The 13819-nt window shown below is 40.3% G+C and overlaps 2 protein-coding genes across 3 annotated transcripts; one reads left to right on the plus strand and one right to left on the minus strand.

The window, feature by feature from the left end:
• Window positions 1-26: 26 nt before the first annotated feature.
• Window positions 27-5263, minus strand: LOC110538677 (transmembrane emp24 domain-containing protein 1). The gene is made up of 4 exons (XM_036938844.2): window positions 4672-5263; window positions 1734-1831; window positions 1298-1484; window positions 27-1109 (listed from the first exon to the last, which is right to left on the minus strand). Exons 1-4 carry the CDS (start codon window positions 4861-4863, stop codon window positions 891-893), a joined length of 696 nt encoding a protein of 231 aa, XP_036794739.1. The 5' UTR covers window positions 4864-5263; the 3' UTR covers window positions 27-890.
• On the plus strand, window positions 5013-12224 carry light (TNF superfamily member 14). Of its 2 annotated transcripts, none has more exons than XM_090191334.1 (4): window positions 5013-5135; window positions 10025-10058; window positions 10223-10309; window positions 10498-12224. In XM_090191334.1, exons 2-4 carry the CDS (start codon window positions 10046-10048, stop codon window positions 10890-10892), a joined length of 495 nt encoding a protein of 164 aa, XP_090047460.1. In that variant the 5' UTR covers window positions 5013-5135; window positions 10025-10045; the 3' UTR covers window positions 10893-12224.
• The last annotated feature ends 1595 nt before the right edge of the window (window positions 12225-13819 follow it).

Genomic DNA, 13819 nt, shown 5'->3' on the forward strand with positions numbered 1-13819 from the left:
TTAATTTATTTCAAGAGTATAATGGGTTTTTTTTTGTGTGTGTGTTTATTTTGCTGTAGTTGTGTTATAACCATGTCATTAAATAAATTATATTTGTAAAGTCACTCTTAAGATACCATGTTAAAAACATACTACCACATGATCTGCTATTGCTTTGGTTTCTTGTTTGATAGATTGACAATAAATTGTCAAAACATCATTATACAGTGTTTATGACTCACATACAAACATGCACTTTTCTGCCACTCAAAAGCTGAATCAAGCTCATCACACACAAACATCACTAAATCCTTACTAACAGTCATTTACCAAACATCACTGTTGTCAATAGTGTCTCTTCTTCAATCTCTGAAACCATTACTTTACAGTAGGGTCCTGTTAGTCCCAACACCCTTCTATGGCATCTTTGATGAAGATACCACTGGGAAGGGTGTGGGGGTGGTGGAAAATACCATCGGGCCGTGTGTGGGTCTGCTGGAATATATCACTGGGCATGATGTGGGGGTGGTGGAAGATACCACTGGGAAGGGTGTGGGGATGGTGGAAGATACCACTGGGAAGGGTGTGGGGATGGTGGAAGATACCTCTGGGAAGTTTGTGAGTCTGCTGGAAGATACCACTGGGAAGAGTGTGGGGGTGGTGGAAGATACCACTGGGAAGGGTGTGGGGGTGGTGGAAGATACCACTGGGAAGGGTGTGGGGGTGCTGGAAGATACCACTGGGAAGGGTGTGGGGGTGGTGGAAGATACCACTGGGAAGAGTGTGGGGGTGGTGGAAGATACCACTGGGAAGGGTGTGGGGGTGGTGGAAGATACCACTGGGAAGGGTGTGGGGGTGGTGGAAGATACCACTGGGAAGGGTGTGGGGGTGGTGGAAGATACTACTGGACACTAGGGTTTGCAGACCCTCTTGTCGTCGAAGAGGCGTCGGAGGGTGTAGACCTGTGTGACGGCCACGGTCAGGATGACCAGGAGGCTCATGGAGGACCAGAACGAGACCCTCCACAGATTGTCCTCCAGTAGATAGCGGTCCCGGGCCTCGAAGGCCCTCAGCATGGTCTGAAGCTGCCGGCTCCGCTCCAGGTGCCTGTGCACTGAGTCCATGGTCTCCTACAGGGAGAGGCAGGGAGAGAGACAGTTGAAAAGGTGGTAGAGGATAAGAGAGAACACAGGAATGTATTGAACATTGAAAGCAGGAAAGAGATGAAAAACATGAAACAGGAGAGACGAACAGGATGAAAAGACAAAATAAAGACACCAGTCCTAGTGGCTGAGCGTTTGGGTCCTGTCCTTCTCACCCTGATGTCTTCCAGTTTGTACTCCACCATACTCTCTGGCTCGGCCATGTCAGCCCACTCTTCATCGCCCCAGGTGTCCCCAGGCTGGCCCTCTACAATCACCTCGAAGAACACCATCTTCTCAGAAAGCTTACTGAAGCTGTTGTCAAAACACAGCCGGTAGTCTCCATCCTCTGTAGGCTCCACCCTGGGAGACAGACCAATGAGGAAGAACAACATGATGTCAGAGAGGGTCAGAGCAAGTCAGACAGTGTTCAGACTGTCATATAGAATAGTGTAGAACTTTACTGTCTGTAAGCCAGAGGATGGAAAGGTGTCTTTTGCGTCACCTTACAAAAACTTTGAATCAAACACCATCGAGCATGGTGAGACCTTCATACCACTCCAGAGAAGTTAGAGGAGGTCAGGGTTGTGTTAGTAGGTTCTGCCCACTCACGTGTGGATGCCGTCAGATGTCCTGAACTCAGAGGCCAGCTTGTATCCGCTGGGGGAGATCAGGGTGAAGCCCACATCCAGGCCTGCACCTGCAATCACCTGGAACAGGAGGGAATGGATGAAATGATATTATAATCTAACTCAAAGTGTTTCTATGAGAATATCCAGTGTTACAGACAGACACTATAGACAGACTGAAATCCACCATGTCTACACACACACACACGTCTTCACTTCCATACATACTGTAGACACATGAACACTGTGGTGGTGGTATAGTCAGTGTTGTAGTGGTACCTGGAGAAGTGATTTTACACTAATTTTGGCCATTCCCAAAATGGCACGGCCGACGACGGAAAAGTGCCCTTTGTAAAAAATGGAATGGCAAACAGTGGCATACACTCTGAATGGCCTAAAATGATAAATCCCATTAAGGTCTTTCACAGTCAGGCTGAACCAAGCTGTACCGTGCTAATAAGTTAACAGGCTTACTATTGAAACAGATAAATTAGGCTGTCAACTGAGTCAGAAATTCAGTCAGGTTTTTACTTTTTTTTTGCTTTCAAAGTCACATTTAACAGAAAAACTGGTCTGGGATAAATAAATAAAAAATGTTTTTGAATGTAGTTACCTTTCAATTCAAGTGCACAAGCACATAGCACTGTTGTTTGGTTAGCTGTGTTTCTGAAGCACATGATATGGAGTTTGCAAAACAAATGATCACTGAATTGATGCAGGTAATCATGATATAATTCTGCCAGGTAAGCATAGACTACTTTGTAGCTAGTTAACATTTCATTGATAAGGATTTGGGGAAAGCCTCTATGCATTGTTACATTTTTCCTGATCCTTAATTGTTTGAAACCTGGACGTTTTACTTCATATGAGTCATGTCTTACTTTGCTTCAAAGTAGCCTAAAGCCAAAATCCCACCATCGAAACGTAGAGGCAATTCCTTTAGAAAGACTTCCTCATATGCGTTCTCCTGTACTATTGGTTTTCTATACATCTTCTGTCATTGTCTAGCAGCCAAAGGCATTATCCTAGTCATATTAGCAACCCATGATAGCTGTTACATCTTTAGATCTCCCTTCTTTCTACATTTCTAACAGATGTTTCCATCTCTGTCCATGAAATCGCTTTTTAGAACAGTGTTGTCATTCAAATGTCATTTTGGAACATTTGTGCATAGGTCTACCTCATAATAGTTTATCAACCTTTTAAGCAAAACATTCTGATCTGTTCCATCAGCCTTATTAACTGATATGGCGTATACCTCCACTACACTAGTATATGCAATGCCAACTGTGAGTATATGCAATGCCAACTGTGAGTATATGCAATGCCAACTGTGAGTATATGCAATGCCAACTGTGAGTATATGCAATGCCAACTGTGAGTATATGCAATGCCAACTGTGAGTATATGCAATGCCAACTGTGAGTATATGCAATGCCAACTGAAAAATAAGTGGGTATACAGTGTATACCTGCATATACCTTCCACTACAACAATGGATATAATATTTGTTCCAAGTATTTGCACAGCTCATGGTTAATCCGGTCATTAGCAGTCTCAGATTGCCATATTCAAACTCTACAACACAGTAGATATGAGTTAAAATAGATCCACCAGGTCAGGATCAACCGACAGTAACTTCAGCTAAAGCTACAATCCAACAGCAAGGAGAGGCTAGCCAGTATACCCACTCCCCAGCACCTGTCTGTTCATGTCAAAGGAACACCCACTCCCCAGCACCTGTCTGTTCATGTCAAAGGAACACCACTCTCAGGCAGCAGAAACATAAGGAGGGAAACACAGCATGTTAGGCCATATAAACTAGGCCTTAGGCATGAGTCACTACCATTGCCAGTGTGGTGTCATTGTCTTGGTTAAGAGAGGGTAACAGACGGACAGACAGATAGGCAGAGACAACCAGGCAGACAGACACACACCACAGACTGCTGTATAAAACGTCCCAATCCCCACAGTCCTTCAGCTTGCTCTCTCAAGCTGTCATCTCTCTCAGCCCTGTACGTCTCAGCTGTTGCTGTGTGGATACCACAGTAAGCCTGCCAGGCTCCACACACACACACACACACACACACACACACACACACACACACACACAGTCCACAGAAATGTGTCACAGCTTGGCGGGTTGGGTGGTGAGGAACATGACATCCTATCACAGTCATGTGTCTGCCAGAGGACCTTGGTACAGTGTGAGGATTGGGAACAGGGTTTCCAGTATGTAGAGTAGGCATTGATACCGTAGCATGATGAGCATCACTTGAACTTTAATCTATGAAGAGCCTAACCTGTAGTGGTTTACACTTTTATACGAGTCAACTGACTAACTCTGCAACCGTGTCTTCTAAATGACTAAAATGCTATATATAAATTGTAACAAGGTCGGGCCAGGGATGGCGCAGCTTCATATTTAATATGCATTTTGCAGCAAAGCGCATGACTACTAACACAGCAAGTAGGCCTACACTTGGTGGTAAGCGCTCTCCTTCTCTTTACATGTCTAGAGGAGAAGAAGAAGCCACAGGCCTACTACAGCTACTATAGCTCAGAGGTTAGTTAGAGTATCTGGCCTTATGCTGACACAGTGGATCCCTTTGTAAACACTTCCCCTGCCTTGACCCTTCATGCCGATGCCAGCAGCTTGTCAAGCTGGCTTTGTCTTATAGACTCCACCTGTATGGAAGGAAGATGCCTTATCTTATTATTTGCATCTGAGCAAAGTCCTTTGGCTGTAACAATAAAGCATCCAGTAACTGACTGACTAATGCAACTTATAACATTGTTATAATAGAGGCACGAAATTGCACCACACACACACAAACACACGGAGAGAGAGAGAGAATGACACAGAGAATGTCAGCTCTGTTTTCAGTACCACAGAAAACTAAATTGTCCAAGACTGCTACCTGGTATTCTACTTCCAGGCTTCCGTTCTTCGTAGCTGTTTGGTAGAAACATTCTGTTCTACCTGCAGGGAGTTGAAACGTGAATTCAGTATCTTGGCTTTGTCCCAAGCCTAAAGTGAAGTCCACAGATACAACGAAACAAGACAGCAAATAGAGTCTTACAGCAACGCTCAGATCAAACATGGAACCCATTTGTAGCCTAGAAGCGACTTTGGACTTCAGAAAAAGTTACAATCATTGTTGACTCATCGGTAGCCATGAATGCTTGTTCTTGTAGTCTAGTAGCCTACTTCGCTTCACTCATACCGCATTGTATACGTACATATTCCATAGACTGTCAGCGACCACGAGCTGTAGGCTATTTATTGCTTGTGATCAAAGTTAGTCATAGCAGGAATCAAGTCGCCTACTTCACCGAACAACTAGCTTCAGATCAGTTCTGACCACTGTGCGCGCAACTGAAAGTGAGTCGATTTTTTGACATCTCATCCAACAAAATAACCTATTATATCGAAGTTAGATTAGACCACTGGCAGAAAAAAATCTCACCCTGTTGCCCTTCTTTGACAATAACTTCACAAGTAGCGCGTGTGATTGACTGGAAGGGTGTGCAATACCAATGTATAGCAGTGGTGTGAAGTACTTAGGTAAAAATACTTTAAAGGACTACTTAAGTCTTTTTTTTGTATCTGTACTTTACTTTACTATTTACATTTTTTGACAATTTTTACATTTAATTCACTACATTCCTAAAGAATATAATGTACGTTTTACTCCATACATTTTCCCTGACACCCAAAAGTACTTGTTACATTTTGACAGAAAAAATGGTCCAATTTACACTCTTATCAAGAGAACATGCCTGGGTATCTCTACTGCCTCTGATCTGGCGCTCACTTCGTTTGTAAATTATGGCTGAGTGTTGTAGCATGCCCTTGTCTATCCGTAAATAAATGAAAAAACAAGAAAATGATGCCGCCTGGTTTGATTAATATAAGGGACTTGAAATAATTTATACTTTTGCTTTGGATAATTAAGTATATTTTAGCAATGACATTTACTTTTGATACTTAAGTATATTTAAAACCAAATACTTTAAAATATTTACTCAAGTAGTATTTTACTGGGTGACTCACTTTTACTTGAGTAACTTTCTACTAAGGTATCTTTACTTTTATTAAAGTATGACAACTGGGTACTTTTTCCACCACTGCTTAATATAAGGATTTTTAAATGATTTATACTTTTACTTTTGATACTCAAATAGTATTTTACTTGGAAACTTTCACTTTTACTTGAGTCATTATCTATTAAGGTATTTTTTACTTTTACTCAAGTATGACAATTTGGTACTTTTTCCACCACTGGGGTTATGTCAGTAACCTCCGGTAGCCGCTAGATTATGTTTGTAATAAACAGAGATGAATGGTTTATCTTTTGAATGGTTTAAGTTACAAAATATTATGACCCCATCACTGAAAGACATGACTCTCAGGAACACATATGTGACCCTCTACAATGCCCAGAAGCCACTCAGAACAGAGTGGACAAGACCAGACACTACATCAGACTGCACAGAAGATCATACAAAATGATTGCCTGATGATCTTCTGAACTTCCCATAACCTTGCATTTCAGTTACTTCAAACCATACTTTCTTCAGATTGAAATACTTTCAAAAGCACTGTCAGACTGATTTGTAATAGACCATTTTTAAAAAGTCAACATTGGCTTTTGATTATATCACCCTTTTTTTTACATGGTGGGGTCACAGGTTTTTTTAAATATCAAAAGAGTTTGGGAACCCCTGCCCTAACCTAACCCTAACCCTAACCTTAACCCCAAAACCTAACCTTAATCCTAACCCTAAACCTAAACCGTATCTCCTACACCTAATTCTAACATCAACCCTAACTAAACCCCTTAGAAATAGTCAAAAGTACATTTGTTTACTATTCTTTTCTGGTCACCACAAGTATAGTTAAACACACACACACACACACACACACACATCCACACACACACACACACACACACACACATCCAGTGAGCACTGACTGACGTAGGATGTCCATGGATGTTGAAAATTTGGTACAATTTGGTCAGTCCACTTTGGTCTTGATTTGAACGTCAACAGAGGTTGATTTCCAGACCGGCCTTGATTTGTGCCAAGAATAATAGTCTATAATTGGTTCAGATTTGATCCGCTCTGGACCACCCTTGATTTGGCCTGAACATAGACATCTATGATTTCTTAAGATTTGGTCAGCTCTGGAGGGGCATATGTTTGGTTCAGATTTCATCCTGTCTGGACTAACCACATTTTTATCAATGTCCATAAAATACGTTTTCAACCTTCACTTAGAACTGAAAATGAACGTGACTTCAACGTCCGTAATTATTTCTTTTCAACTTCTTTCCAACGTCTTTTTGCTCACTGGGCACTCATTTAATTAAAAATAATTTGCCAGAATTGTCCACTCAGTAAAACATACACATCACATAAAAGTTGTCTAGATAAAAACCCAGATACACAACAGCATACACAGCATACCTAGTAGTAAACATACAAAAATATGTACACACATACAGCATATGCCTTGTACATACAATTTTTAAGGACAACTTGTTGTACGTTTTAGTTATATGACATATGCTTTTTTAGAAGTGTGCATTATGGTCAGAGAGGTGGTGGGTGGTGCTATGACAAAGGAAAAGCTTTACATGCTTATTGCAATGTGCTCTTGTTAGTTTGGATGAGGTTTAATCTTTGCCTCTGATCTAAGATCAGATTTCTAACACCCCAGCCTGATAGCTAAGGGGGTTTGGAAAGGGTGCTGATCCTACATCTGATTATGAATATTATGAATATAGGTTCAGTTGTAGATTATTTTCACTAGTGGGTAATTGAAAAGTAAAAGAATTGAAAATGACTTTTAGAACACACCTTAGAGAGCATGCTGAAGCTATATATGGACACCCCTGCTGTGTACCTTTCATCCACTTCCTGACATAGTAAACCCCAATCCATCTCCAAGTACCAAGCAGACACATTTTTCCAGTCTTTGGTATGACTTGACTGGGGATCGAACTCCCAGCCTTCCAATGTCAGGGAGGGCAAAGCACGATCTTGACAAAGCATGATCTTGACACAGCATGATCTTAACACAGCATGTGGTAAAAAACAATACCATGAAAAGTCTTAACAACACAAAAATAACAATACAATGAACCATATGTTGTTGTTTTTACTTGAAGCTGCACTGTAAAGGAACATGAATATATTGGTCTTGTCATGATTTTATTGTTTTTGCTGGTAGAGTAGATAGCAGACCACGCTCTACCAGATCAGATACTCATCATGAGAGTTGGTGAGAGTGAGTGAGAGGAAGTGTGAACAGAGAGACAAATTATTGCGAAACTCCATGTATGCTGTAGTAGGCTAGAGTGGGAGGGTGTATGTAGTGTAGTGGGGAGGTGATCATACTCAGTGCATGGCCACTCTATAAGATGCTCATTTGCATTTGCCTCGCTCTTTCTGACTGATTGAAACTTAACACCAGAGGTAACCGTTCTCTCTCTGTCAAGATTTATTTTGGTTAAGACCAGTTTTGCTTTCTGTGACTGCTCTTTGGGGAGGTGGTCGTTTCTGTGAAGGATTTCCACATTTCTCATATCTAGAAGTGGAATTTGTTTCTTCCACTACTTTTTGTCTTGTCTTGTCTGCTGACAAGACGACCTGAGGAGTCATACTGTACAACCCACACTAGTGCTTGGTCTTGCTCTGGGAAATCTCTCTGTGTCTCTCGTTGTGTTCCGGGACCCCTGGTGCGTGGACCTCGCTCATTTACTACTTGACTACCTCTTGGAGGATCCTTTTTCAGTTCCTTATATTCTCTGATCGGAGAGATCATGGCTGAGGGTGGTGTCCCGTACCCCTCCGTGTTCATGGTGGATAGCCATGCAGCCTACCCACCGCTGCCCCCCAAACCGAGACCTCCTGGTCGGGGTGGTGTGGCCCAAAGCCTGCTGTTCTTGCTGGTTGGTCTGGCTTTGTGTGGCTTGGCCATAGAGGCCTGCTTCATCTACCACCTCTACTCCAAACAGGGATCTGTGAGTATCATCACCATGAGGTGGCTTCTACCCGTCTCCATCTCTGTTCTGTCTCCCTCAACACCTGAGAGTCTCTCTTCACACATCTCTCTCTCTCTCACTACACAAATCTAGTAACAACTATGTATTCTTTCTACTATGTTCTTTCATCTCTCACTGTTTTATTTTCCCCAATCTCTTGCTCTCAACCCCACAACGTGTACAACTATTCTCAGAAACATCTTTTGTTCAATCCAAAATGAAAGTGAATACATTTCCAGTGTCATTAGTTGATGTGTTCTTTCTCTCTCACAAATACATGTACAACCCATGTGCATCATCATGTGGGAAATAATTGCTTGATTTGATTTACTTCGTAGTCGCAGTCGACAAGACTGAAATGATGCAGAATGCACAGTTACATCAAGACAATACTCCATTTTATTATGGCATTATCCTGGTTGAGAATAGAGTAATGTGTGGTGATATGTCACTTGGAATATTGGAACCTTGCTACAATTGGTTGTTTTGTTAGACTCTAATTGTGAAATAATTTTCCAAGTCTATAGGGAATAGAAAAAAAGATGAATTTCCGAGTTACCAGTGCATTATTCACCACGATGTAGGTTTTTTGTCCTGTCAATTTTGTTTTATTTTGTTACAGGTCTCATGACAGCATAGTGAAGTTCTGTCATGGTCAGCAGTTTCTGCCCAAAGTTTGAGTTGGGATTCCCCTTGATATACGCATTTAACAGTTTTATTCATTCTTGTACATTTGGCAACAGTTGAGATGGAGAAGTTTATCAGAATTGGGCATCATTTCGGAGAATATGAATGTTCCGTGACGTACCAGGGGCCAGCATTCCATGTTCCACAGAATTGGTTTGTTGGTCAGGTGTTTGTGGTTATGTTGAGCTTCATGTGACATCATTTCCCCTGACCCAATCTGGTGGCAAGTGTGCGATGGTTTATTGGAAGAGGATAGAGCTAACCTAGTCTCGCTGCATGCACATGTACTGACGGGAAGACGGGGTGGGGTGGTCTGGGGTGGGATGGGTGATCTACTTTGCCTAATTACCAGAAACCATAAGCAGTTCTGTTTATCTTTCCTGCGTATCATCTAATAAAATGTAAAGGTCACATTGCTGAAGGCCCAAAGAACCACTTAAATAGGAACAAATGAACATTCTCACACATGCCTGTACTGTATTACCACAAACCTCTCTGTTCACTATGATGAAATCTCTATTCTCAACTGCAGGTGGAGTCAGGGTCAGCTGGTATGAGTATCCAAGGTATGTCCCAGACTATTTCTCCTTCTCTTGTTCAAACACTGTGACAAAATGACAAGGGACTCATCTTTGGTAGAGTATTTTGTACACATTTGATAAATGCATTTCTGAATCATTCACCTTCTAAAATGTGCATCACTTCAACATAAACTTTGTTCCCAAAACAGACCATGAGGAATTTCCGAAGGAGGTTCCCCCAACTTCAAGACCAAACCCTATTGTGTTGCCTTCAAAACCTGTTGCACATCTGACAGGTAAGACCATTACCACCAGGCCATTTCAACTACACACAACCCTTTATATTAATATTTGGTCATGACAGAAGAGGGTGAAATAGAAGTACGTAGTAGTACATCAGATAGTATGGTGTTTGAAATAGTACATGAAGATAAATTCAAATGACAGAACTTTCCCCACATATTGACCTGTATTTGTTCTCCAGCTGGACCTCAAGCACCCCATGGAGATGGAGTCATGGTATGGAACATGCAGGCAGAACCAATCCTCCATGAAATGGAGTACAAAGATGGGAAGCTTGTCATCCAGAAGGAAGGCTACTACTACGTCTACTCTAAGATCTTCTTCAGTGAGGTCGATGTTGCGTTCACACACTCGGTCTGCAGAACTACTCCACGGTACCTTGGGAAGGACATTGAACTCCTTAAGTCCAGGAGATATCACCCCAAGTTTGGGAAAATGATGTCCACATCAAACAGCTACCTGGGAGGGGTGTTCCACCTCTTTGAAGATGACTCCATCTTTGTCAAAGTGAAAAATGTCACTCAAGTTCGGATACAACATTCCACAGAGAACGTGTTTGGTATCTATATGATATAATACGGGTTGATGATGAAGATACTTTTTTTTAGATAGCTGGCTGATTATCATTGGTTTAAGGCATAATAATACTGTAGGCCAATTTACATGTAATATTGCTACGCAGGGCCTTCCCCCTTCCCGGCACATCCTCATTTTCTTTAAACAAATCCTTGCATCAAGATGCATTTCGATGAGTGGAAAGTGTACTGTTGAAGAAAAAGCCCCTTTATAATAAATGTGCCATACACTAGGCTACAGTTGAGCAGAGGCGTTTTTAGGATTTCCACACATGGATTTTTTTTAGCAGGGTCGTAAAAGAATCTGCCTTTTAAAAAAGGCATGTCATGCAGTTCTACGTCATTTACATGAAAGACATTAGTTGAATCTTTTGATTACCACACAACTGACTGAAATGACTGGATACTCTGACACTGACAAACTGAGATCAATCTGGTCTTGAATTCAAACAAACAATAGCCCAGGCATATATATATATATATATATATATATATATACAGTATATCATCGGTTACAGTGGGTTACTAAATAAAACGTTGAGTGGCACACTGACTCACCTGATGATGAAGATGAAGCCATAGGCTTCTCACGGTGAGGGCTGATGCGCTAGCTGTGGCAATAGCCTATCTCAAGATGAGCTACTTTGAAAAAACAGTGCTGCTGTTAGCTAAAAATTGGGAGTTGTTAAGAATTTTTTTTTATTGGTTCTAAAGACTGATCAGTCTTCTCTTTTCACCAGTAGGCATTTGTTTTCCAAACAGTGTGTTTTTCCCACAATTTCATTTTGAAATCTACAATCCATAGATCCATAGATGGCAGTTCCCATTCAAGTCAGAACTGGCATCCATTGCTAATTGTGTACCCATGAGTTTAACAGTCAAATTCCCAGGGTAAGAGGTTACAACACATTTCAATGGTGTATATATCTATTGCCAAAAAGCAACAAGCTGTAGCCTATTTGGGGCGCATGACCTTCCTGACTGTAGGCATACCAGTATCTGCCAAAATAAAGGAAACACTCGAGTAACCAAGGGATACAGTATGTTACGGTGTGGGGTGCATTTTCCTGGCATGGTTTATATCCACATGTATAATCTAAGGAGCATGGAAGCTGTTCTGGCAGCTCATAGTGGCAGCACCCTTTTAAGACACTTTTTGTTGGTGTTTGCTTAATTTTGGAAGACATCTATGTGCTTGTGATAAAACTTCATTCAGTTTTTTTTTAAATAAACTATTTATCCTCTGTGGCTAAATTATGCTCTCAGTGTATTTTGAATATTGAGAGCCGGCGCCTGTGGTTGGATAAAAAAATAAATATATATAAAATAAAAAGTATTATTATTTTTTGCCTCTTGGGCCCAGTCCTTGACTCACACAATTGACCAGTCCTATTTATTTATTATGCAGTTATTTTTTTAAATTATTAATCAATTACCCAATCAAGACAGGGGACCCCCTACCTCCTCTCCTCCCCCCATCTGATGATTAGTAGAGCGGCAGCAGGCAGCAGCTAGACTCATTGAGAGCAGGGTCCTGAGTCTTCCTGTGATTGAGTATTGAGTGAAAAAGTATCAAATATATGCTACAGATATAATATATACTACATATAATATATATATATATATATATATATATATATATATATATATATATATATATATATATATATATATATACAGTATATATTTCCTTAATAATTAAACATTTATTTAAAAACAAAAAAATGAATTGCTGCCTCTTGGGCCCCCAATGGGCCTGGACACAACACAGATGTTTCAGCCCCGGTAAACCCCTGCATTAATCCGGCCCTGTTGCTAAGGTAAATCATAAAATTTGACAAAATTATAATATATTGATTGATTTAGCTTTTGTAGAATAAAACAATTTTTTGATCAGTTTTGGTGGTGAAAGTGCTGAATGACATTATTAGGGATGTTTGTATTCACTCAGTGTTACTTCTCTTTTGTAAGTAGTGTTGTTATTGATGGGGGTTTTGGTCAGGAGGTAACACAGTATGTTGATAGTCTGCCCTCAAGAACAAGAACAAAAGAACTGCATGACCGTTACCTCTGTATGCTAGGGCTCAATGCATATTTACAGACATCAGCTCTTTATTCTCTTACTTGTATGTTATATTGACCTGATTAAAAAGAATATATATATATAATAGTATAAGGAAATACATAATATAGATATAGAGAAAAATATTTAGATATTTAGATAATTCGATATATTGACAAGTAGATATATTCTACTTTTTTTAACGATTTAAGAATACCAGATATTCAGGTAAATTGCATGTAAACCACTGCATAGTGTTTTCATTTTTGTTTTTAAATAAACCTTTATTTAACCAGAAGGGCTCATTGAGATTAAAATCTCTTTTTCAAGGGCGCCCTGGCCAAGATAGGCAGCACCAAGTCATTACAAAAAATTACAGACAGACAATATGAAAAACTACAAGTAATCTAGTAAAAACCATTGAATTCACAAGAGTATAACAAAATTTAAAAAACAGCAAATTAAAAACATTGACAGGTCAGGGAATCAGCCTCAAAATCCTTCATCAGTGATTTAAAACCACCAATGTTTTTATGTGTTCATGATAAGGTCAAATGTTGGACTATCTATTTCCCTCTTTGTATACCCTCCATAAAATGACCAAGTAATTAACTCATTTCAATACCCTCAACATGTTGTATTTCACCTTTTGGTGTTTTATATTTATTTAACATTTTATACAAATGTAAAGTAGTCATTGTCCTCCATATTCTGATAAACACGACTTATCAACTTCCATATATAGTGAGAAATAAAAAAATATATGTTTTTTTCTTCCTCTTGGACGCTAGCGCTATGCAAGCAGTAGGCTATAGCTGTAACACATACTGGGTATTTTGTATATTCTAACCTGCAAATATTCAAAT

The sequence above is a fragment of the Oncorhynchus mykiss genome, chromosome 12 (genome assembly GCF_057628025.1).
Source record: "Oncorhynchus mykiss isolate SJ-2025 chromosome 12, ASM5762802v1, whole genome shotgun sequence".
Taxonomy (NCBI): Eukaryota; Metazoa; Chordata; class Actinopteri; order Salmoniformes; family Salmonidae; genus Oncorhynchus; species Oncorhynchus mykiss.

Bases quoted from the DNA above. Each gene is read 5' to 3' on its own strand.
- light (XM_090191334.1), top strand. The intron at 10,310-10,497 runs GTAAGACCATTA...TTTGTTCTCCAG, and splicing joins ACCTGTTGCACATCTGACAG to CTGGACCTCAAGCACCCCAT.
- LOC110538677 (XM_036938844.2), bottom strand. From the start codon at position 4,863: ATGGGTTCCATGTTTGATCTGAGCGTTGCTGTAAGACTCTATTTGCTG. The intron at 1,832-4,671 runs GTAGCAGTCTTG...CTCCTGTTCCAG, and splicing joins GCCTGGAAGTAGAATACCAG to GTGATTGCAGGTGCAGGCCT. The intron at 1,110-1,297 runs GTGAGAAGGACA...CTCTCCCTGTAG, and splicing joins ACAAACTGGAAGACATCAGG to GAGACCATGGACTCAGTGCA.